The 23,336-nt window shown below is 62.5% G+C and overlaps 1 protein-coding gene across 1 annotated transcript in view; it reads right to left on the minus strand.

The window, feature by feature from the left end:
* Nucleotides 1–20,994, minus strand: part of Kcnq2 (potassium voltage-gated channel subfamily Q member 2) — a 52,100-nt gene extending 31,106 nt beyond the window's left edge. The window contains exons 1-7 of the mRNA XM_071607445.1: nucleotides 20,699–20,994; nucleotides 7,736–7,822; nucleotides 5,959–6,049; nucleotides 4,028–4,154; nucleotides 3,257–3,432; nucleotides 2,149–2,274; nucleotides 131–241 (exon numbers count right to left, since the gene is read on the minus strand). Coding sequence (XP_071463546.1) covers nucleotides 131–241; nucleotides 2,149–2,274; nucleotides 3,257–3,432; nucleotides 4,028–4,154; nucleotides 5,959–6,049; nucleotides 7,736–7,822; nucleotides 20,699–20,994 — 1,014 coding nt within the window. The remainder of the gene's footprint in view (nucleotides 1–130; nucleotides 242–2,148; nucleotides 2,275–3,256; nucleotides 3,433–4,027; nucleotides 4,155–5,958; nucleotides 6,050–7,735; nucleotides 7,823–20,698) is intronic.
* Nucleotides 20,995–23,336: the final 2,342 nt, after the last annotated feature.

Raw genomic sequence — 23,336 nt, forward strand, 5'->3', positions numbered from 1 at the left:
GCTCGGGGTCACGGGGTCCTAGCCAGGGCAGCCTCCACTGCAGCCCGGGGTGAGGTCCCCACAAGGGTGGCCTGTTGTCAAGGGTCGTGGGGAGCCTGGCCCCTCCCCACAGGAAGACGCGGAGGTTTACCGCAGGAAGGGCGAAGAAGGAGACACCGATGAGGGTGAAGGTCGCTGCCAGGAGCCTCCCGTTCCAGGTCTGGGGGTACTTGTCCCCGTAGCCAATGGTGGTCAGGGTGATCTGTCGGGCAGGGGCTGGGTCAGTTCGCCAGGCAGGCAGTGGCTGCCACGGAGGCCCCCCACCCTGGGCTACTGAGCACTTGGGGACTCACCCAAAGGCTCCTTTACACCCCTGGGGGACTACTCAGAACCCAGTTGGACCAACAAGGGGCCTCTGCTGCCACGGCACCCTCCCAGTAAGGCCAGGGCAGCAGGAGTGGCCCCTCATGACAGCACCCTGAGGGAAGCCCGGTGACCGGGGGCCAGGGCAGGAGGTGCTTGCAGGTAACCTGACAACCCCACCACCAGGACCACAGGGGCCAACAGAGGACATCGCTATCTGGAACCAGGGGTGGGCCACCACCCTGAGAGGGTGGGGCCTTCACGGGGCCCAGGGGCCCAGGCTCCAGGCACCTGGCCCAGGCACAGAGAGCAAACTGGGCAGTCTGAGGTCACGGACAGCAGCCCAGGTGGCCAAGGAGGCTGTGGCCCTGGTGATGGTGCAGAGCAGTGAGAGCAAGCGCACCTCACAGCCAGCTGCAGGACCTGCAGAGAAGGTTCTGGACACCAAGGGCACTGGGAAGCGGGTGCAGGGAACAGTGGGCCAGGGGACACTGCCCACCACAAACCCGCCCAGTTGAGGCTCTGCCACAGACTCGGGCCTCGCGTGCAGCTTTTTAACACACCAAGACTTATTTTTGAAGACACAAAACACTAATTCATTGCCACTCCCCAACACGTGGCTCCGTGGCAGTGAAAGGTGGTAGAAAAGCACGAGTGGAGGGACAGACGGGGAGAGGCCGGGGGCGGTGGACAGTGCGGAGCAGCAGTCTGGGCACCAGAGCAGCAGTGGGACCAGGAGTGGCCCTGGGGAGGGGTGGCCCTGCAAGCAGGACCACCATCCCCAGGGTCCACACCACCCTGCACAGGGCAGCCTGGAAGGCTGAGCCAGGGAGGCCACAGAGAGCAGTGTCCCTTTCACCATGGGGGGCAGAGCCAGGCTGGGAGTCCAGAAGGGGTGTCCTGGGACAGGCAAGCCTCCAGCCCTACCCCAGATGGATGAGAGGCCATGGGTCTGGCCCCTGATCTGGGAGCCTCAAGACAGCCCCAGCTGTCCAGGGCTCTCAGAACCCCCATCCTCTCTCCTCCCACGCACCCCGGCATACAGGTAAAGGGCAGGTGAGCTGTCAGCGGGCAGAGAGCCCAGCTCTTCCCAGTGCTGGTGCACGTGCACACACACACACACACACACACACACACACGACTCATGCGCATACATGCACACGCACATTACACAAGCACATGTGCATACACAAGCACATACATGCACACACATTACACAGGTGAATGCATGCACATGTATACACACAAACACATACACACTGCACACATACACACATTACACTCATACACGTGCAAACATACACATCACTTACATATATGCTGCACACATGTGCAAACACATATGTGCACATGTATATCTGCACACACACAACACACACTGCACATGCACACATACAAACACACTTATTACATACTCATTACACACCTGTGCACACACAGTGTAAACATGTATGTTATACACATGCACATGCTCACATATGAATGTACATACACACGTGCACCCACACACACACATACATACACACCACACACATACGCATACACATGTGCACATACACACGCATACGTGTGTGCGCACATCCACAGCCACCCCCAACCTCTGCCACCACCTCCACAGGCTGTCCATGCGCAGCCAGCAGATGGCCCCCAAGAGATGTGGCCAGCCTGCTCTTCAAGGGCAGGTGGGTCTCCTCTGCAGACCCTGAGGGTAGGCGCAGCCTCTGGACTGGGCAGGAGGGTGTGAGGAGGTAGTTGTGCGCCCTCAGGAAAGCAACGCTGACCCAAGGTCCACAGGCTGGGACTCACCAGGCCCCACCAGAGTGCGTCTGCGTAGGTGTCGAAGTGGTCATTCTCGCCCTTCTCTGCCAGGTACACCAGGAATGAGGCCAGGATGAGGCAGAGAAAGCCAATGTACCAGGCAGTGACCAGCTCCTGCAGGGAAGACGGGCCACATCACTGCAGTGCTCAGCTAGCCTGGCCAGCGTCCAGCCCAGGAGCCTACTAGTCTCTGCATCTCCAGAGTTTGGGGTTGACCCCCAAGGCAGACCGGCACTGCCCTTGCAGGGGTGGGCTGGAGGGTTACAACCCAGATGGGAGGGGACATGGTTGTGCAATTCTGTTGAGCTGGGCCCTCCATCTGCACATGGAGACCTGGAAGAACAGCAGCCCATGGCCAGTGGGCTAGCACTCACCCAGGTCTTGGAGTGTCTGCCAACACAGGCAGGCCTGGAGAAAGCCCTCCAGACAGCTCCACAGGGGAGGCTGGCCCACCCAGCTGCATCTCACCACCCCAACACTCAGGGAAGAAGCAGGGGCCAGGCAATAGGGAGCCCACCTCCCCCAGGGCCTGACTCCTGCCCCAAAGCTGGCACGGCCACACAGGGCTCTGGCAGGTAGGAAGACGGGAAGGGACCATTTAGGCAAATAACCCAGCCACACAAGTTTACATTACAGCACAATCTGGCAGGACGGGGGTCTTGGCCACTAGGGGCCTCAGGCCCCAGAAACACAGGCACGTGGCTGCAGCCACCCCACAGGTCCCCCAGACAGCAGCCACGCCAGCCGCAGCTTAAACAAGCAGCCGGCAGGTGACTCCAGCGGTGTATCGATCCAGGCGCTCCAAACCAGGAAATGAGACACCCAACCACAGCGCCAGCGGCTCCAGGAGGGGCCCAGCCGATTGGCCATGCAGGAAAGCAGCTTTCCGGGGGCAGATGACAAAATCAGGTCGAGTCTCAGAGAGAAACCCCGAGACGGAAGGGGAGGGAGGCTGCTCCACACCTGAGCAGCCCAGCCCTTGGCCCTTCCTCCCAGGCCAGAAGCCCTGCAGCAGGCCCAGGGCAGAGGGACCCAGGAAACACTCAGGTGGCAGCGGCCTTGGGGCTGGCTGGGCCCTGCAGCCCGGGCCACTCACCTTGCTGTGGGCGTAGACCACAGAGCCCAGCAGTTTCCAGGTGCCCCCCCTCCGGTCCATGCGGATCATGCGCAGGATCTGCAGGAAGCGCAGGCTCCGGAGCGCAGATGTGGCGAAGACGTTGCCCTGCGAGCCCGCGGCCAGCACGGCAATGGAGGCGATGAGCACCATGATGTCTGCAGAGACGGCAGGGTCACGGTCTCGCCCCACCCCGAAGGGACAGGTGGACACAGCCTCCCTCAGAGCCACCGCCCCCACCCCGAAGGGACAGGTGGACCCGGCTTCCCTCAGAGCCACCGCCCCCACCCCAAAGGGACAGGTGGACCTGGCCTCCCTCCCCTCAGAGCCACCGTCCCTTACCCTGAAGGGACAGGTGGACCTGGCCTCCCTCCCCTCAGAGCCACCGTCCCTCACCCTGAAGGGACAGGTGGACCTGGCCTCCCTCCCCTCAGAGCCACCGTCCCTCACCCTGAAGGGACAGGTGGACATGGTGGTGCATGCTGAGCCTCGCAGGAATCTGGGCAGCGCCAGGCCCTAGGATGGGCAGTTCCACTGTGCACCCTGCCTGTGGGGTCTGGGGCAGGCTGCCTGGCTCCTGTCCCTCCCCTGACACCCTGCCCACGCCAATCATGGGCTCCACCCATGGGGAGAAGAAACTTCCAGAAGAAGCTGGTCCTGGCATCTGGCCAGCCTGCTGCAGGCGGCATGAACACCAGCTCCTTCCAGGCCAGCCCCTGCGCCCCACCCCCGACCCCACCCCATGAGCCTCACCAATCACACAGAAAGGCTTCCTGGCGAACTTGAGTCGCCCCCGCCAGCCGCGGTACCGGCAGCAGCAGCCCGCGGCCCAGATGCGCACGAAGTACTCCACTCCAAACACCACGATGGTCACAATTTCCTGCGGGGAGTCCACAGTTGAGGCCCCAGCCTGATGGACACCCGCAGGCAGCTGTGCCTAGGGAGGAGCCTAGAGCCAGGAGGCCCCCAGGGCCCAGCAGCAAGGGTCTACCCCCTGGACAGGACACAGGGCCCCATGGGGCCACAGCCATGAGCACAAGGGGCCTGAAAACCACAGAGGTCTTCATCTGCCCTGTCTGGGCTGGGGGGTCCTCCTGTCTGGGCTGTCTGGGCTGGGGGATCCTCCTGTCTGGGCTGTCTGGGCTGGGGGATCCTCCTGTCTGGGCTGGGGGGTCCTCCTGTCTGTGCTGGGGGGTCCTCCTGTCTGGGCTGGGGGATCCTCCTGTCTGGGCTGGGGGGCTCCTCCCTATCTGGGCTGGGGGATCCTCCTGTCTGGGCTGGGGGGTCCTCCCTGTCTGAGTATGGGGGGGTCCTCCCTGTCTGAGTATGGGGGGTCCTCCTGTCTGGGCTGGGGGGCTCCTCCCTATCTGGGCTGGGGGATCCTCCTGTCTGGGCTGGGGGGTCCTCCCTGTCTGAGTATGGGGGGGTCCTCCCTGTCTGAGTATGGGGGTTCCTCCCTGTCTGGGCTGGGGGGTCCTCCCTGTCTAGGCTGGGGGGTCCTCACTGGGCTGGGGGGGTCCTCCCTGTCTGGGCTGAGGGGTCCTCCCTGTCTGGGCTGGGAGGCTCCTCCCTATCTGGGCTGGGGGGTCCTCCCTGTCTGGGTTGGGGGGCTCCTCCCTGTCTGGGCTGAGGTCCTCCCTGTCTGGGTTGGGGGCTCTTTCCTGTCTGGGCTGGGGTTCCTCCCTGTCTGGGCTGGGGTATCTTCCCTGTCTGGGCTGTCTGGACTGGGGGGGTCCTCACTGGGATGGGGGGGTCCTTCCTGTCTGGGCTGGGGGGTCCTCCCTGTCTGGGCTGGGGTGTCCTCACTGTCTGGGCTGGGGGCTCCTCCCTGTCTGGGCTGGGAGGGGGGTCCTCCCTGTCTGAGTTGGGGGCTCCTTCCTGTCTGGGCTGGGGTTCCTCCCTGTCTGGGCTGGGGTATCTTCCCTGTCTGGGCTGTCTGGGCTGGGGGGGTCCTCACTGGGATGGGGGGTCCTTCCTGTCTGGGCTGGGGGGTCCTGTCTGGGATGGGGGGTCCTTACTGTCTGGGCTGGGGGGGTCCTCACTGTCTGGGCTGGAGGGTCCTCACTGTCTGGGCTGGACTAGGCTCTGCCTGGTCAAAGCTGGTGACAATGTGGGGCGATGGCAGGGCTGAGGGAGGGTCCCAGGTGACAGTGAGGAAACAGCTTCCGCGAAACTCAGGCAGCCCTGGGACAGAGGGTGGGTGTGGGAGGGGCCTCCTGGTGGGCCCACCTTCCTTGAGAGCCACCCCTGTTACCAACGGCAACAGAAATCACACTCCCGTCGCCTTGGTGCCCACGCTGCCCTGGCACAGGGCTGCTGTGAGCATCACGCCCCACCCATGTGCCACATCTGCTGGGGAGCACCCCACACCTCCAGTGGAGCACCCCACACCTCCAGCACAACCAAGAGGGTAGCGAGGAGAGAGACCAGGTGGTGGTGGAGGGGGTGCTGTCATCCAAGGTGGCGTCACCAGTGCTGGGGACTGAGAGCCTGGGAAGGGCCTCAAGGGCCACCTCACAGAACCCACCTGGAAGGAGCAAGGCCACATATTTGGGTGCCCCCTGGACTAGGGAGGCCAGGCGCACACGGGCAGCAGGGCTGAGGCCAGAGTTCTCCAGCCCAGGGGGCCTTGTCTTCTGGGCCCAGCCCCACCCTGTTCCCCTTGGCCCCAGGTGCTGGCTCACCAGGATGTAGAGGGCGCCCTCCGAGCTCTTCTCGTACTCCTTGATGGTGGAGAAGACGGACAGCACCAGGCAGGAGAAGACCAGCAAGAACCTGGAGGACACAGAGAGCCGCAGGCCAGAGCCCACAGCGGGAAGAGTGAGGGACGGGACCCACGACCCCCTCTGCCTCCTGGGCCCCTGCCGGAGGCCGCCACACCCGCTCCTCTTCCTGGGAGCCACAGGCTGCTCCGCCGGGGCACAGGCAGCTAACCAGAGGCACCGTCAGAAGCTCCTCCCAAGGAGGCAGCTCCTGCCGCACTGAGGCCGCTGAGGTGGCCACTCGCAATCGGAAAGGGACGTGTCCACATCCAGGGGGCGTATCCTCACCATGAACGTGCTCTGGTCACATGGCACAGAGAGAGGCTCTTCAGGCTCCCCTTGGCCACAGTGACCCTTGCTAACAGTGACGTGGAGGGACCAGAGCCCAGGGCACAGAGCCGCAGTCACAGCTGCATGTCAGCCTGTCTGGGTCGGATTCCCTCCACACAGCGTCCCTTTCCCAGGCCTGCCTGAAGCTCTGGCCACCCTCCTCTCCCCACTGGACAGAAGAAACCTCTGGCACCCTCCACCGTGGATCCGGGGACTGGCCATAAGCTCCCTTGGCTGCAGGGAGTCTCTCCCAGCTCCACACACCCCATCATTCAAGCCACTGGTGCCAGGGAGGTGGAACATGCCACTAGACATCACCCTGTGCAGCACCCACCACCAGCCCCTCAACCAGCCTCTCCAGCCAGGGTGCAGGGTGCTCCTGGTACCAAGGCTGCCAGCCAGCACTGGCATCATCAGCCCCAGGACCTTTGCTCAAGTCAAGCCACATGAAAAGAGGCCCCATGACCCTAGGTTGCAGCCTGGGGCCTGGTGCAAGGCCCCAGGCACAGGCCTCCCCGAGGATGAAGCCACAGGGAGGTAGCAGTGGAGGGCAGAGAAGGGCCTCAACACTCCTGCCTTTAGACAGCATCCAGCTGTGCCTGAGCCTGGACTTCAGACTAGGGAAGCCTGCAACTTCATGCCCTTGGACATGGTTTCTGCCCCTTGCAGAAAGAAGACCAGAGCTCTCCAGGATGTGAAGGCCGAGGCATGGAGGGTCCTGCTGACCTCGTCCCTCACCACCGTGCTGCTGAGCTCTCTTCATCCCTGTAGGCAAGCCACACTGCAAGCGGCCCAGCAGCCTTGGGTCGGTGGGAACAAGTCCTGGGTGTGTGGAGCCTTTGGGCACACAGGCTGAAGGCCAGTGTTTGCTTACCTGACCTGACCTGCTCTTCTCCTTCTCTGGGAAGAAGGCGCCCTGGGGGCTGATCTCAGCCCAGTGCCATGCTCACCTAGCACACGAGGGGCCCTGGCTTCATCCCAGGACCACCAATAAAGAAAAGAAAGCCCTTGAAGCACCCCGGGAGCTGGCCCATGGGTGTCTCAGGAGACCTGGGGTCAGCCCAAACCCCAAAGCTGGGCTCCCTGCCCAGGAGACTGCTGGGCCCTGCTGCAGCAGAGGTGGACGGGCAGTACAGACCCAGGGGTGTCAGCCATGCAGCCCGGCCCCAGCCCAGCCTCTGCATCCCCAGCCAAGCCTGGTCCACAGGGAAGGCAACCCAAGGAGGCCACTGGACAGTGCCACACACAGTAGGTGCCCGGGCCCGCCCTCCTGCACTGTGCCACCTGGCTGCCCCGCAACCCAGCAGGCAGCCCTGGGGCCCTCTGCCCACTTGCTCTCACAAGCCCACTGCCCTCTGTGCAAGCCCACCGTGTCCAGGCTGGTTGCCCATGCAGAGCACCAGTCCCTCGCTGTTCCCTCACCCCAGGGCCTGCACCATGTGGAGGGTCCTCAGCTCTGCTCAGAGTCACAGCTGAAGTGTCAATCACACTTGAAAGTACAGCGACTCCTAGGGCATGTTGACACGACACCCCAGTCACCATGAGAGGACACGGCCTCAGCCAGGGCCTGGGCCTGCCGCTGACTCAGCAGCTCAGGAGGGAACACCCCAGTCGGTGCTCTAGGACAGCTGCAGGCATGGAGGCCTCTTGCTAGGAGCGTCCAGCCCAGGTCTCCAGGCACACCGGCCTTCACCAACACCCACCGGCACACTGCTGTTCCACCCACACATGCTCCCAAGAGGAACAGCACAGCTGACTGGGGGGCAGGAGCCTCTGCCAGGCCAGCAGTGCGTGTACCCAAGGTGAACTGTGGGGATGGGGGCACTCAGGCAGAGTCCCTGCAGCCGAGGCCCAGGGGCCAGGGCTGCACAGGACGCGCAAAGCTCCAGAGCCGCATGCAGAAGCTGGAGGGGCCCTGAGGGCCACAGGGGAACTGCCCCTTGCCAGCTCCACTGCCTGCTCAGAGTGAGGGCCACTAGTCTCCCAGTGGGCCCCTGAGGACCCCCGTGGCCCAGCCTGAGCTCGGCCACAGGGACATGGGCTTCGGCCCGGGTCCAGCCCTGCCCGCTGGTTCCAGGGCAGGGGGAGCACGCCATCACCAAGCACTCTGAGACGCAGCCTGCTCCTGAAGCCCAAGGAAAGGCGCACCACCCTGACAGCACCTGTCCCCTGGGCTAACCCTGTCACACGCACTGGCCCTGAAACACAGCCACCGGAGCAGTCCCCTCCCCCAGGGCGTGGCCCCAAGGACAGCTCCTGGCAGAGGAGCGGGCAGCGGGCAGCAGAAGCACAGGCGGGGCCCTCTGGCACAGACAGCACACGCAAAGAAACGGCACATTTCAAAACTGCAATTAATTTCCTCTGCTCATTAGTCAATTGATTCAATTAACTGAGCCCTGAAAAACAAGTGCAGACATCTCGTGTGCCTCCTCTGGCCACTGTGCCCGCCTGATGGTGTGATCTCCTGAGGGAGGACGGGGGCTCCTGGGCCTGAGCCAGGTCCCCAAGGCTGGGGCCCTGAAGGCACCCACCCCATCACAGAAAGGGCTCTGGGACCAGCTCAGCCCTGCAGACAGCACAGGGAACCAGGGAGACCTGGGCCCTGGGCCAGAAGCAGCAGGGGAGGAGGAGGAAGGGTGTCCCGCAGAGAGAAGAGCAATGCCCAGGGGACGGGGAGGACAGGTATGTCCAGCATTCAGCAGAGGGGGATCTGGCCATGCCTGGAAACAGGACAGGGCCCAGGACAGCCCGCAAACCGGATCCTGAGTCCACAGTGTCTCAGAACCGCATCACAGAGTCTAGCTCCTCACACGGAAAGATTCCTCTAAGTTAAAGCACAGGGGAGGCCTAGGCCTGCTCTCAGGGGGCTCTGGCTGGGCATCTCAGAACCTTCAGGAGACCCCAGAGACACGGGGCACCTTTGACACTGCCGTGACTTGTGGATCAGAGCCCTTCCAAGCAGCCTGGGACGCATGGAGCCAGCATGGAGCCGGGGTGCAGCAGCTCAGCCCCTGGAAGGCCCCTGTCCCAGTCGCCCAATAGGAGAGCAGGGAGCACCTGGCCACCCCACGGAGGCGGTGGTGGGAGCCTCAAGCAGCCTGCCCAGAAGTGCCCACCGCGCTTCACGCTTTGTTTTTACGTTTTCTGAACAGACGGCACAGATGGCTCCGCGGGGGAGCTGGTGCAGGGGTGGCTGGCGACGGGCACGCAGGGAAGTGCTCCCACGCACTCCTGGAGGCCCGGAAGAGGAAGGCGCATCCACTGCGCTTGCAGGGCCTCCTCCCCAGCTTGAGGCTTCCCAGGAGAGGCCCTGGCTGCCCGGGGCTCCAGGCCCAGATGAATGGGGAGATCACCCCAGGTGCAGCCAGGGCCCTTCCCTAGACTACGGCTCATCCCAGCCCGCATCCAGCCCATGTCCAGCTGAATGTGGGAGAAGCTCTCCGGGCCCCTTCCCACCTAAAGGTGTCTGGGTGACCAGGGCCAGCCAGCAGAGGCCTCGCCCCACACTCCCTGCTTTTCAGAGATGTAGGCTGAAGCTCTGAGGTGCCGGACTCTGCCACCTCCTGCCTCTGTCCCCGGGAGGGGTAAGAATGGGCTCCCTGTCCTATGGCCCTAGGTCCCTGGAAGAGAGGCCTCAGTGATACGGGACCTGACAGGGTCCATCCCTGGAGCCCCCCGGGTGGGGAGGACTGGCCCAGCAGGACAGGGTGGGGTGACCACCCTGAGACCCAGCCCCACAGCACAAGGACAGCCAGGGGACAAGGCCCGTGCTGGCTCACGTGCAGGGCTGCTCTCAGTGCAGCACCCTTCCCTTCCCCAGGGAGAGCACAGAGACCTCAGGAGGTTCGGGGACCAGCGTGGGTGCCCCTGTGCTCAGAGCCTTCCAGAACCCCACAGTAGGCACTTCTGAGGGGACATCGGACTTGGGAGTTGGTGCTCCGCTCACTCAGGTGTGGCCAGGCAGCAGGACAGGAGCCAGCAAGGCCCACAGTCCAGCCAAGCCTGAGGGGACAGAAAGGAGCCGCCTCCCGCAGAGAATGGTGGGCTTCCCGACCCGTTATGGTTGACAGGTCCCACTCAATGCTTCCCTGGTAGCAGTCGCCAAGGAGACCAGCACTGCAAGCAACTGGTCCCTGGCCCCAGCCTCCCGGGCCCCAGATGGCCCTGGGCAGCCCCACTGACCCCTGGGGATCAGGCCACCCAGGACCCCCAAAACCAGGCACAAGAGGCCACGAGGGAGGCTTGGCCACAGCCCTTTGGGATCCAGAGCACATGGACCATCTTTCCCAGAGGAGAGGGAGGGCTCTGGACACAGCCTGAGCTCAGGGTGGGGTCCCCTCTTGACATGGCCTGAGTGCAAGGAGGAGGCTGGGCAGGGAGCAAGGAGGCCCCAGCACAGAGCAGGGGACGCCCACCCCAGCCAGATGACAGCCGTGTGGGCAGCTTGCAGCAGGGACCAACAGTGCAGGACTGCAGGCGTGAGGGCAAGTGGGCCCCACCTGGTGAGGGACAGCCCCTCTTTTGTCCCCTCACCTCCCCCCACTGGTCTGCTGCAGCTGATGTTTCTGGGAAAACCAACAAAGCCACTGCCGCCTCGCCTCATTCCGAGCCCTCTCCTTGGCAGGGCTTGGCTGGGAGACAGAGCCCGAGGCTGTTCCAGTGGCCCGCAGACACTGCCCAGACCCCCACTGAGAAAACTGTGCTCCCGCCAGGCACCTTCCCAAAGACCAGCTCCAGATGGCCGGGCTCCACTCCCATCTGACATGCATAACGTGGTGAAGACTGGCCGCAGGAACAGCAGGAGAGCGCCCTCAGGCTGCTGTGGGATGAGCGGGAGGGGCTGGCCGGAGGGCTAAGGTCCTCAGCACTGTCCACTCGGCAGGGCACACAGTGTCCCCACAGGAGGAAGGTGCTCCATCCCCACTTTTCAGAAGGAAATGCAGGGTCTGAGCCAATGGCATGGCCCTGTTCTGGCACCCCTCTTCCAACAGATGCTGTGTTCTCACGGGGTCCCCTGCAGAAAATGCCCCTCAAAACAGGGCTCATTCCAATAAAGTTGTACCCCCTGGGCTGGGGGCTGGGAGCACCACAGGGCGAGGTGGGGGTGACCCGCCAAAGTCCCTCCCTCTGGCCCACACTCAGGGAGGCTCCCCGGGGACATCCTCCCGCCCTGTCCACTAAGTCGCAGCCGGCACTGCGGCCTGGAATCTAATTTCCCCTAATAAACTGCTCGGCTGGCAGGACCTCTGCCTCTCTGGCCTCAGGAGTGGGGACGGCGGAGTGCTGACGGCCGCTCCGGGCACAAACCGGACATGAAGAATGGCTGCTGGGTCTGCGGCCAGGGAAGGGCAGGAGCCACACTCCGCTGTGGCCTCTCCCAAGCACACAATGCAGCTGTCCTGCCCACAGGCTGCGTGGGCCGTGGCCCTCATACCTGCCCAGACGGACAGCACCTGTGGGGGCCTGAGGCCTGGGGCACACCTCACAGAGGTGCTCAGTGAGTGCCTGGCCCCGCAGGTGCAGCTCAGGAACCCTCGAGGCCCCACAAACACCCCTGGCCCACCAGCCCCCCATCCAGCCCTCCTCCCAGTGGCAGGGCAAGAGGTGCTCTCTCCATGCCCACCGACCAGTGGCCTCGGGTGGCCAGCAACAGCTGTCTCCAGGAGAGGGGCTCAGAGGTACTTCCCCTGGGCCTCGGCTCCGTAACTCCGCATCCCAGCAGAAACTCAAGGCTCACAGGGGCCACTGTGCTGCTACAGCAACCTGTGCCCTCCCCAGACTGGGTGGGTATCTGGTGCAGGCGGGACCGGGGCTGGCAGGACACGCGCCAGCTCAGCAGGTAGGGACGGCCTCCAGATTTGGCGCCTGGGTCCCTGGAGACAGCAGCTCCATGCACTTAAGCTGCTCCCCGATTCACCACAGGTGCTGGACGGAGACCGGGGTGCACAGGGCAGGGCTGGCCTGGATGCTCTCCCCAGGTCCACCACCCTCTCCACCCAACACAGGTGGTCTAGACCCTCCCAGAGTTTCTCGGGCTCTTGCCTCCAACATGCTGTTCCTGTGTCTGCTCCATGGCCCCCTCAGGCCACCTGCATCCCCCACTGGACCACACTTCAGTCCCAGCAGCACAAGGAGGCAGCCCTGCTCACACCCTTGCCCTGGCCTGGCCTCCCTACATGCCCACCTCTGCCCCTCACTCCCCTCCTGCTCTGAGCCTCACCAAGCCGACTCCCCGCCCAGGGCCTTTGCTTGCCTCCTGCTGCTGCCTGGGGTGCCCCTCTACGTGGGCACAGGAAGGCCTCCTCCTTGCTGCCGCCTTCCTTCCAGACTGACCCCACCCAGCACTGCCCAGTGCAGGTATGTGCTCACTCACCGTGGGCAAGGCCTCAGCCCTCTGCCTCCCCACCTGAGCACCTGAGCAGCAAGACCCTGCCCTGCCAAGGTGACTACAAGGTGCAGCCCAAGCCCAGCTGCAGCCAGGCCCCATGAACAGGAAGTGGAGGGAGGTGGGACAGGGCCCGGGAGCCTGGCCAGCCCAAGCCTGCCATGGGCAGAAGCTTCCCACTGAAACCAGGGCACGTCCCCAGAGAAGCAGCGTTCAACCAGAGCACCAGCACACCACCCAGGACAGCGCTGCCCACCGCAGCCCCAGGACAGGGACAACCCAACATCCACGGGCACAGGGGAGCAAGGCTCCAATGCACCACAGTGGGGACACTCTGGAGGGGCCACACACAGGGAGATGAGCTGGACACACAGGACAGACTGGTCGGAACGTCCAGTACAGGCCCATCCAAGAGGCAGGAAGCAGAACACAGTGCTGGGGCCAGGTAGGAGCTGCGCAGTGACCACTGGTGGGGACAGGTGTCTGGATGGGGCAATGACAAAGTTCCCTGCTGGATGAGCGGGTGGCCCCAGGCTGTGGAGCCATTCACTTCCCAGAGGCTGTCAGGAGACTTTCTCCTCCATTTTTAAAAACAGTCAAGGCCATAAACGCCACCCACAGCTGGGCCACTGCCCGCGTGCCAGCAGCTCTGGATGCTCTGTGCCCAGGCAACACCCACTACAGGTGTCACTGGGGGGTGTGGGAACGGTGCCCTAACTGAACAGGACGCCCAAGGACAGGCACACATGCAGGGTCCTGGCACGGCACCCTGACTCACACCCCACCTGACCCCAGTGTCTCAGGCCAAGCCATGGCACAGCCAGTCCAGGAGGAAAGCCTACAATGTGCCCTTAGCACGGGAAAAAGTAAGGGCCTGACGCCTCCTTGTCCAGATGTGCAGAGGGCTGCGGCCAGGAAACCCGTCAGGAAGGCCCAAGTGCTCCTTCCCAGATTCCCCAGCATTTCCTGTCTCCCGCAAGGGGCCAGGAGGAAACATCCACAGCCAGGAGCTGCTGGGAGAAAAGAGCAAGGCTGGCCCCGGGGAACGCAGTGCCGCCTGCCCCCGCGGTGTCCACAAGCAGCTCCGACCCACTCAGCACTCGTCAGAGAGCTGCCCCCACCAAGGCCCCTGTCTTGGCCCCAAAGGTCCCCAGGGCCTCCACCAGGCAGGTGAGCCACACACACTGGGGTTGGGGTGGGGCCTTCCACCCACAAGGAGGGCCACCTGGGCTCGGGACGAGGACCACGGAGAGCACCCTCCCTCCACTACGCCCAGCCCCACCTCCTACCTGGCAGGCCTGCCCACACCAGCCACCTGAGCAGGAGGAGAGCCGGCGGGGTGCAGAGCCCTCGGCCGTCTCCTCTAGGACACTTCTCCACAAACACATAACAGGCATCCGCAACTCTCCACATCTGGACACAGAAAACCATTTTGGGACAAGAACATTCTGCAGTAGGCTGGCAGCTCCTAGGAATGGGCCCCAGGCCTGGACACGCGTGAAGAGGTCTGTGGGGGTCTCACGGCAGCACTTTCTGCACTGGCGGAATCCCAGAGACGGCCTCTGTGTCTGCCAACAGGGGACCCTGGATGTACCCTGGAGCAGGGGTGCAGGGACCTTGGAGGGGCGCAGGTGGCTCCCCAAGCTCAGGGAAGGACAGACAAGAGGCTGTGGCAAGCACAGAGCTGTGTGCAGCATGAGGACCAGCACAATGCACTGCAGACCACAGGCAAAGAACTTCTCTGGAAGAAAGAAGAAACCAGGAGCCACAGTGGACCTGGGCAGAAGACAGGAGGGTGCTGGGCTCAGTGGAGATGGTTTTACGTACTCCAGGGTTTTCCCTGTGTGGTGTGTGTGTGGTGTGGGGTTCATGAGAATTTGATGTACTCTGAAAGGAGGGGACAAGAAGAGGATAGCCTCCCCCCACTACTGGCCCTAATAACCCACCTGGTCTACAAAGAGAACCCCAGACTGCCTCCCACCCCACCCTGGAGGCTCAGCTGCAAAAGCCCCACTGCCCTGGTCGGTCTCGTCCAGGGACACAAGCACAGGCGGGCTTAGTCCGGCCCCCGCCCTGGTCTGCTGCTCACGGTGGGTGGATAGGCTGCCCAGTCTCCAGCGTGTCCCTCTCTCCGCCCAGCTCGGGGTGTCTGCAGCGAGGCTCAGAGCCACCAGCAGGAGCAGGGCTGCAAGTGGAAGCCCTCCATTCCACAGCCCCTCTGAGCAGTTCTCAGTCCTGACCTTGCTCCTGGGCTTTTCCTCCCCAAACCTGGGGCCCCAGGAGGAACTGGGTCTTTTCCTCCTACTCACCCCATACATTTTCTTCCTAAATAGAAAAGCAGCTGTGAAGATACAGGGTAAGGGCTCAGGGGTGAGACGAACCAGGCAGGCCCTGGGCCAGGGTGGGCCAGGAGAGAACGTAGCCCCTCCACAGACAGCAGGGCACCCAGAAAGGACCCTGCCTGCCTCCCGGGCAGCTCAGAGCTCATGCAGCAGACCACGCATGAGGCAGTCGAAGCATCTCTGCAGACGCTGTTTCTAAGCAACTCCTGTTAGAATATTCTGGAACAACTGCTCTTTTGGACATTCAAAAAATTCCCAGTCATCCTACAAGAGACGGAAGACCTGGTTTTGTTCCAGTGGGGTAACCAGCAGTGCCCGAGACAATGGCCTCGAGTGTGTGGGAGCACATCCCCCTCCTGTTTGGCAGCTGCTGTCCTCGGGCCTCACTCTTCTGCAAGAAGCTGCAGCTCTGCTGGAGGATGGGGAGGTTCAGAGCGCCCCCTAGTGGGCAGGTCTCTCCACCCCGGCTGAGGAGGGCCTGCTGTTCCAGGGGGGCCCACTGCTTCGCCTTGGGCACCCTGGTTCCCTCACAGCAAGAGGCACCTGGGGATGGGATAATGAAGGGAATGCAAATCTCCCAGAGGACATACTACACAAGGCCACAACCTTGGACGCTGGCATGTCCTGGCCCTGGGCCCCACTGGCGATGCTCACACCTGCCCACTCTTTTTTATTTTAATTATTTTATTTATATTTTAGTTGTTGATGGACCTTTATTTTATTACTTTACTTATATACAGCGCTGAGAATTAAAGCCAGGGCCTCACAATGCAAGGCAAGTGCTCTACACTGAGTCACCACGCCAGCCCCCACCTGCCTACTCTTGACAGGAGCACATGTCCCAGTACTCAGAGAAGCAGGGCTCACGGGCACAACAGGGACAGCAGGAGGGCCTGGCTGGCAAAGGGCAGGCCGCAGCACGTGGAGCATAAGTCTCCTGCAGCCCTGGCCTTCCACCCCTTCCCCAGGTCCAGCCAACTGCTTCAGCTGCCGCCGGGCAGGCCTCCTCCTCCACCCGGCGCCACACGTCACCACAAGCCAACGCTGTCTTAAGAAGCTCCCGGAGCTGTCAGCAAAGCGTTGTCACCACAGCTGAGCTCCCGCCATGCAGGAAGCAGCCCTGCTTGGCAGGCGCCTGCACTTGGGGGCAGGCTCGTCCTAAGGTGGGCTCAGCTCTGCCAGCTAGCTACAGGGCTGTGGGGACACAGTCTGCACAGGAACCAAATGTCCACAGGCTGGTCCTGTGAGGTCTGACGGGCTCCCTGGCAAAACCTACCCACAATGGCACTTTTCAGGCCAAAACATGCTTCTCCATGCCCCAACCCAGAGGATGCAGGAACACGGACCACTTGGCGCCCAGCAGGAAGACGTATCCCAACACCCATCCTAGGGAAATGGCCAGAACCTGAGGCCAGCCCTGCTGGACAAACAAGCAGCTGGGTCAGGTCCAAATGTGTCTCTGAGCAAACAGCAGCCCAAACCAACCAACCCCTCAATGCTCACCATCACCCAGTGGGACCAAAACTCTCCAAAGGTCAGGCTGAGGGGTGGAAGGCTGTGGGAGGCTGTTCAGAACAGGGCCAGCCATCATCCCTCCTGGCCCTCCACATCCCAAACAGGACAAGGTCTTCATTCTGCTGGGGGCCAGCCCAGCACTCCCACCAGCAGGTTCTTGGGGTCTCTCATCAAATGGACACTCCCAGCCCAGACAGTGGTCAGCCAGGAGCACACAGGCCAGCAGAGGTCCACTGTTCCATTCTTGGCTAACACAAAGTGGGGAAACACTGAAGACGCTGTGTCCACTGTGGGACTCTGCCCAGGATCACGGGCGCTTCAGGACCATCCTGGGTTCAGGAACATTCAGAAGTAGAGACAGGCCCCCCGTCCACGTGGCTGGCATACGGGGGCCTCAAGGGGGCCACGCAGGGTCCACATCAAAGGCCTCCAGGTGTGCTGGCTGTGCTGTGTGTCCTCCTGAGTCTCTAGAACCTGGCTGGAAAGTCTGACCCACCCTGACCCCCACACACATGTTCTCCCCACTCTAACTTGTGAACCTGCCAGAGAGCTTCCTACCTGCGGTCAACTGTGTGTTCCAATCCTGTGCAAACTCAAGAACGTTCAGAGGCTCCCTCCACAAGTAAGCAGAGAGGTTAAACATATCCCACCATTCCGGAGTAATTCCGCTTCAAAGCACTGGCGAGGACTGGAAATCCTGTGAAGAGGCCACGCAGTCGGACAAGCTCAGGCCCCCCAGAAATGCAGGTTCCCTGGAAACCACAACTCTGAGGCATTTCTGCCTTTGGGGAAATTTCCATAAGATTCTCAACTCCTCAGTCGATAGACACTTCCTCCCAGGAGAGCCGCAGCAAGGCCTGGGGCCTGGAGAAGCCGACAACACGCCATTCAGTGACTCGGGTCTCTTCCCAGCACACCAGGTGCTGGGTCAGCAGAGACCAGAGAGCCTGCTCCTGTAAGCGGCCACCTCTCCTGCCTGTGCTGCGGGCGGCCCAGCCTGCAGCTGCCCCTCGCAGGCAGCCAGATGGAGGACATGCAGACATGAGGGTCTGCATGTGGGGCTGAGGCTGTACCTCCTGCTGTGCGGGGCTTGCCCACCGCCACAGGCCTCAGAGCTAAAGGCAAGCGGGGCTGAGGGAGGGGACCCAAGGGCAGCCTGGACTCAGCCCCACTGTTATCCTGGGCCCAGCAGAGGAAGGAGCCCCAGCTGGGTGCCCAAGGAGCGTCAAGCAAAGCCCTGACCCTGGGATCTGCTCTTGCTGTTGTGAATGGGAGATGAAGCTGGTGGGGCGTCCACAGCCACAGGCCTGGGACCCCAGAGGCCTCCACAGGGAATCGGGACACTGGGGATGGAGGAATTCGTAACCAGCCCAAGCGCTGAGCTGGTGCAGTGGGTCCAGCCCCCAGGCACAGTACCGCCCAACTCCAGATGCTCCATCTGGCCTGTTCTGAGTGCCACTCTCCCAGGCCACCCATGGCACAGGTGTCCTCGTCTCTGAGGTGGAGGCCCCAGTCTTGGGCAGGACAGGCTCTCTCAGCCTGTTTCCCACACACCCCTCTGGGGGGCTGGCTGGGGGACCAGTGACTGCCCCTCAGGAGCAGCATGCCTGGCAGGCAGCCCAGGAAGGCCCACCCTTTGCACTCAGGCTCCAAGAGGCCCTACAGTGCTGCGCAGACTGGAGCCCTTCGGGAAAGGGCTGGGGGCAGGTGTCCACCAGCTTGGAAGTAGCTCTGGAGACACACAGGCGGTATGCGATGGCTCCCCCAGAGGCCTGTCAGAGTCCTATGGCTGGTGAGCCTGGCTGACCTTGCCCACCAAGCCCTGGGGCCAGAGAGCAGCTGCCTCTTCCCACCCTGGACAGCAGCTGTCCTTCAGGGGCCCAGCAAGGATGGCCAAGAGACTGACAGAGCTCCACCCCTTAGAAACCAGGCTTTGGTGGCCGAAGGCAGAAGGAAGTTGGCCCAAGGGGGCCCGACACTGCCAGATGTGGGACTAGCTTCCACTGTGAGCCACAGCCCTGTCCTCCACTGGCCATCCAGGGCCAAGGAAGGACTCGATCTTCATTATGAGTTAATGGACAAACCGAATGGCGTCTGATACATAACATGGGCCAGTTGTGCAAGGCCAGCAGGGGACATGAGGACCGGCCACCTGGTCAGGAAGCTCAGACCACCAGTCCTCCTGAGTCGGGAAGGGGCATGCTGGGCATGGAGGGTCCCACCCTGGAGACCTGGGCATGGGTGATGAGCCACAACAGCCATACAAGATGTCCCACCTGGCACAATGGGTCTGCAGGCACCTGGAGAGGGTGGACAACCCCTCTCCGTGGGTCTTCACAAGGCCCAAGAGACGGGGAGAGGCGGCACCCCTTTACCAACAAGAAGATGGAAGCCTGCAGAGGTTGAAAGCAGACCCTAGTGTGTGGCCTGGCACCTCCCAGAGGCCCTGTTCTTAGACACTCTCCCTCCTGTCTGCCCCCTGCCAGAAAGGCACCGCTTCCCACCAGCCTGCCCTGCCAGGGAGCCCCGGAAGCCCCATGCCTCAGTGAGGGAGCAAGCAGAGGCCTGCAGCAGGCTAGAGCGCTACCTGGGGAAGGCCTCACCCCCAGCGCCCCCAGCTGCATGGCAGAGGCTGCCCTCTGAAGGGGATGGTCCTGACTCGGGGCTTTCCAGAGGAGACGACCCACAGACCCCACAGCCTGCCACTCACCCAGGATGCTGCAGCTCTAAGGAAGGACCCAGGGGTGGGACCCACACAGGGCTCCTGACCCAAAGGGGACCCTGAGGAAATGCTGATACTGCATGGGGGACTCTGTCCGGCCCACACCCCAGAAGTCTTCTCTGGCCACGACCTGGATGGCCAGAGCCGGTCCCACAGAAGCCTTTGAACCCCAGACAGGCAGGGAGCAGGGTGCTGCTGGACTAATAAGGACAGGCGCTGGACCCTGCCTGGACCCTGCCTGGACCCTAGACTGAAGAAGCAGATCCCTCTCACTGAGGGAAGTGGAGGCCACACTGGCAGCACCAGCACTGCCTACTGGGGGCCTGAAGGCAGCCGGGGTTCCCGCTAGGGGCCTTCCTCCGTCCCAGAACCACATCCTAGCACCCACACAGGCACGCACACCCTTTGCAGCCCAAGCAGGCAGCTGGCCCAAGACTTCCCAGAATCCGCTCCTCACTCCAGACCCAAAATGCCTCTTCCACACAAAATGGCCGAGTCTCGGGGCTCTTTCCTGTCCCTGGCTTGGCTGGAAGGGGAGAGCAAGCGCCCTCACACTGGAGGCTCTGCTCACTACCTACACACACTTGCACACCCAGCAACTCCCACAATACCACACTCAGAACACGGCAGCCCCCGCCAGCCTGCGCCAGGCCCCACAAGAGGGGCATAGCCAGGTCCTGGGCGGGCCTCGTCCCAGGCTCTGAATGTGTAGGGGGGCACCCGCTGCTGTGCAAAGACAGGCCAAGACTGTGCTCAGTGTGAGGATCAGGGATGAGGGCTGGCACCAGTGCGGCACTGGCCCAGGGCTTGGGCTGGTGAAGTTAGACCCCTCCCCATTTCAGCAACCCAGAAGCTCCCGTGGAGAGTGAGAAGTTGGAAGGATGGCCAAGGAGAGGCCAGCCCCGCTGCACCGGTTGGTTGCATGGGGGCCCCGCTGCAGAGCCCCCCAGAGTCTTCTGGACCCTGGACCACGCAGCCCTCTTTCCCCGCCGGCCCTTTGTTCCGCGAGCGAGCGGGGCTGTGGGGAGGGGCCTCCCGCTAAGGGGGGCTGGGGCGCCAGCGCAGCTCGTCCTGCGGGGGAGGGGCTGGTGCAATTCAGCTGGGCGCCTCCGCCCCACCTGAACCGCCCTGACCCCGAGAATTTCTTCCAGACTGCTTTCCAAAATCACTCTCTGATCTCTGCCCTTCGCTTAACCAAGGGACGCAGTGCCCCGACCCAGACCCCTGGCACACGCGAGACTCGTGCGGGCATGCGGACACGCACACAGGGGACACTCCATCCACGGCAGCTCCACGCCCGCAGTCCACCCCCGGCCGAGCCGGGGTCGCCCCCAGCCTGCTGTGCGCAGCGCCCCGCCGGACACTCACACGTAGGCGTGGTAGATGAATGCCCAGCCACGGGGCCGCTCCAGCACGTTGTAGAGGAAATTCTGCAGCTTGCGGTAGAAGGCGTTGCGCTTGGGGGGCTTCCCGGCACCTGCGCCGCCCGCGCGCGGCTTACTAAGAATGCTGCCGCGCTTGGGGGCCTCGGAGCCGGCGATGAGCAGAGCGCCGTCCCTCGTGGAGTCGGGCGCGCCGGGGTCCAGCCCCACGAAGCCCACTTTGAGCTTTTTCTCCCCGCTAGGGCCGGGGTACACGCCGCCGTTGCGCGACTTCTGCACCATGGTGCCGGGTGGCGCCCCGGCCGGCCGGGCGTGGGCTCAGCGGGGGCGGCGTGCTGGGGGAGGCGCAGGCCCCAGGCCAGGCCCTCGGCCTTGGAGCCGCATGGCCGAGGCGGCAGAAGCGGCGGCAGCGGCTCCGCGCTCCTGCCGGTCCCGGCCGCGCGCGGGGACGCTGCGGCCACCTCGCTCCGCGCGCGCCTCGGTGCTCGGCCCGCGGCCGCGCCGGCTCCGCCTGCTGCCTCGCCCCGCCCCCGTTAACTCCTGCGACACCGCGCGGCAGCTCCCCGGAAGGGAGGAAAGGAAGCGAAGGGCCACTCTGGGTCTCAAGGACTCTTCTCTCCCTATCAACCCGCCATGTGCGCATTGACAGGGATTCCAGCCTCGTGGTCACTTTTGAGGCAAACGGGGCCATGTAAGCTGGCCATCTGACCAGGCCTGAGCTCTCCCTGGGATCCCAAAGTGGTACCAAGCGCCTGACCCTGGTTGGACTCCTGCCAGCTGGGTTCCAGGGTGGACACCTCCGGTGGAGGAGGGTACTGGCTCTTGCCAAATTCTGATTTGATCTGCTCCCTGGGCGGAATCGATCTCAGCCGACTTCAGGGTGGATGGGGCATTTGGAAGCCAACTCCTCACTGGGATGTGCAAGGAGAATCGGGGGACTCTTCCTGAGAGGTCGCCTGGGTGGGACCTGGAGAAGGGTCCTGGAAGGGAGGCCCTCTAGGAAAAGGAGTGGGAGGAGCAGTCAGAATCACCCCTGGAGGGCCTGGAAGTCCCCAGGGGACCTGGACTTTGCAGATTCAGAGGGTCCTGCCACAGGACAGGGAGCTGGTGCCTTGAGGCCCAAGCCAACACAGGCCAGTGGGGACACTAGTGTCTAGTGCAGGATAAAAGAGGGCAGGCTCTGGTCAGAGGCAGGAGGATGTCCCCTTTCAGGGAGGAGTGGGCAGAAGTAGCTTCCCTTTCCACAGGTCAGGGGGTGTCCCAGGAGAGGGCCCTCTGGAACCTGCAGCAGGGATGCCAAGGGACCCATCTCTCAGACCCTGAAGCTCCTGCGCATCGTGCCAGCTCCTCACCAAGTGCCCATTGGAGCCTTCCTCTGCACCTGGGGGTCTGGCTCCACCAAGCCTCTTCCCATCTGCATCCCACCCCAGCACCACGTGTTGTGGCCAGAGAAAGCTCCTCTTGAGTAGCAGTACTTAAGTACCTTGCTTATAAAATGGCATTAGACCCCATACTGAGTCAGTCCTTTAGTTTCCAGAGCTCATGGCTATAGAGCCTGGGTTTTTTTGCTGTTGTTGTTATTGTTGTTTGTTTGTTTTCAATTAGGTTGAAAATACATGGTGGGCACAGTGCTAACTTGTCAATTATCTAGAATGTTGGGGTGGACTGGAGCTTCTGCAGGCAGGTGTGCATACCGTGCATAGGACAAGCCAGGGCACAGCCTGGCCCCTGCCTCCCTGCCTCCAGGCCCAAGCATCAGCCACGATCAGTAAGTGGCTTGCCCCCCTCCAAGCCTACAAAGCCACCCAGGAAAGGTTAAGGGAAGAGGCCCAGCCCAGTTGGCTCAGGGTAAGGAAGGGACTTTGAGTCCCAGATGAAGCAGGTGCCACCCCATCCCCCTGCACATGCTAGCTGGCCTTGCCATTTGCCCTTGGGTCACCCTCATTCTCCCTCTGCAAAAGACCAAACAAATGTGAAAACCAAAGGGAGGCCTGGGCTGCCCCATCCTTATGGGGGAAGCCCCATGCTTGATTCTCCTGGGAGCAACTCCCAGGCTTGAAGTCAGACCAAAGTGGGACCCACGGTTGGGGCTGCTTCACAGAGGAGAGAGGCATCTCAGGTGTCATTTTAGCAGATGCACAGCCCTTAGATGAGAGCAAACCTAAAGGCTCTCTGGGGTCCCAGGACATTGGAAGGGACACCTGCTCATCTCAGCTTTAGCAGAAAGGGAGAACACAACCTTGAAGTTAAGGAGACATCAACTGGCCCCCACCAGTCTTATGGGGGGCTGAAAGTGGGGTTCCTCTCACAGGGAGGCTGGAGGGACCTTCTCGGCGTGCAACATATCTTTTGCCTCCACAGCCATCTGTGGTCTTCTCCACCAATGGTTTCTGCACCAACAGCTTTGCTGCATCTCAGAAGGTTCCAGAAAGTGAACCCTGTAGCAAGACTTAGAATCCTTTGTCTCCTCCATTTAGGGTGTCCTTCAACACACTGGCTCATTGATCATTTATGTCTTCAATGCTGTGCCTTACATTCTTGGCAGTGCCCACCACCATGCCCCCCAACCTGTACCCAGTGAACAGGGTCACAGAAGCTTCCAGTTAGGGAAAATTTCATGCATG

This window comes from Marmota flaviventris, chromosome 2 (assembly GCF_047511675.1).
Source record: "Marmota flaviventris isolate mMarFla1 chromosome 2, mMarFla1.hap1, whole genome shotgun sequence".
Taxonomy (NCBI): Eukaryota; Metazoa; Chordata; class Mammalia; order Rodentia; family Sciuridae; genus Marmota; species Marmota flaviventris.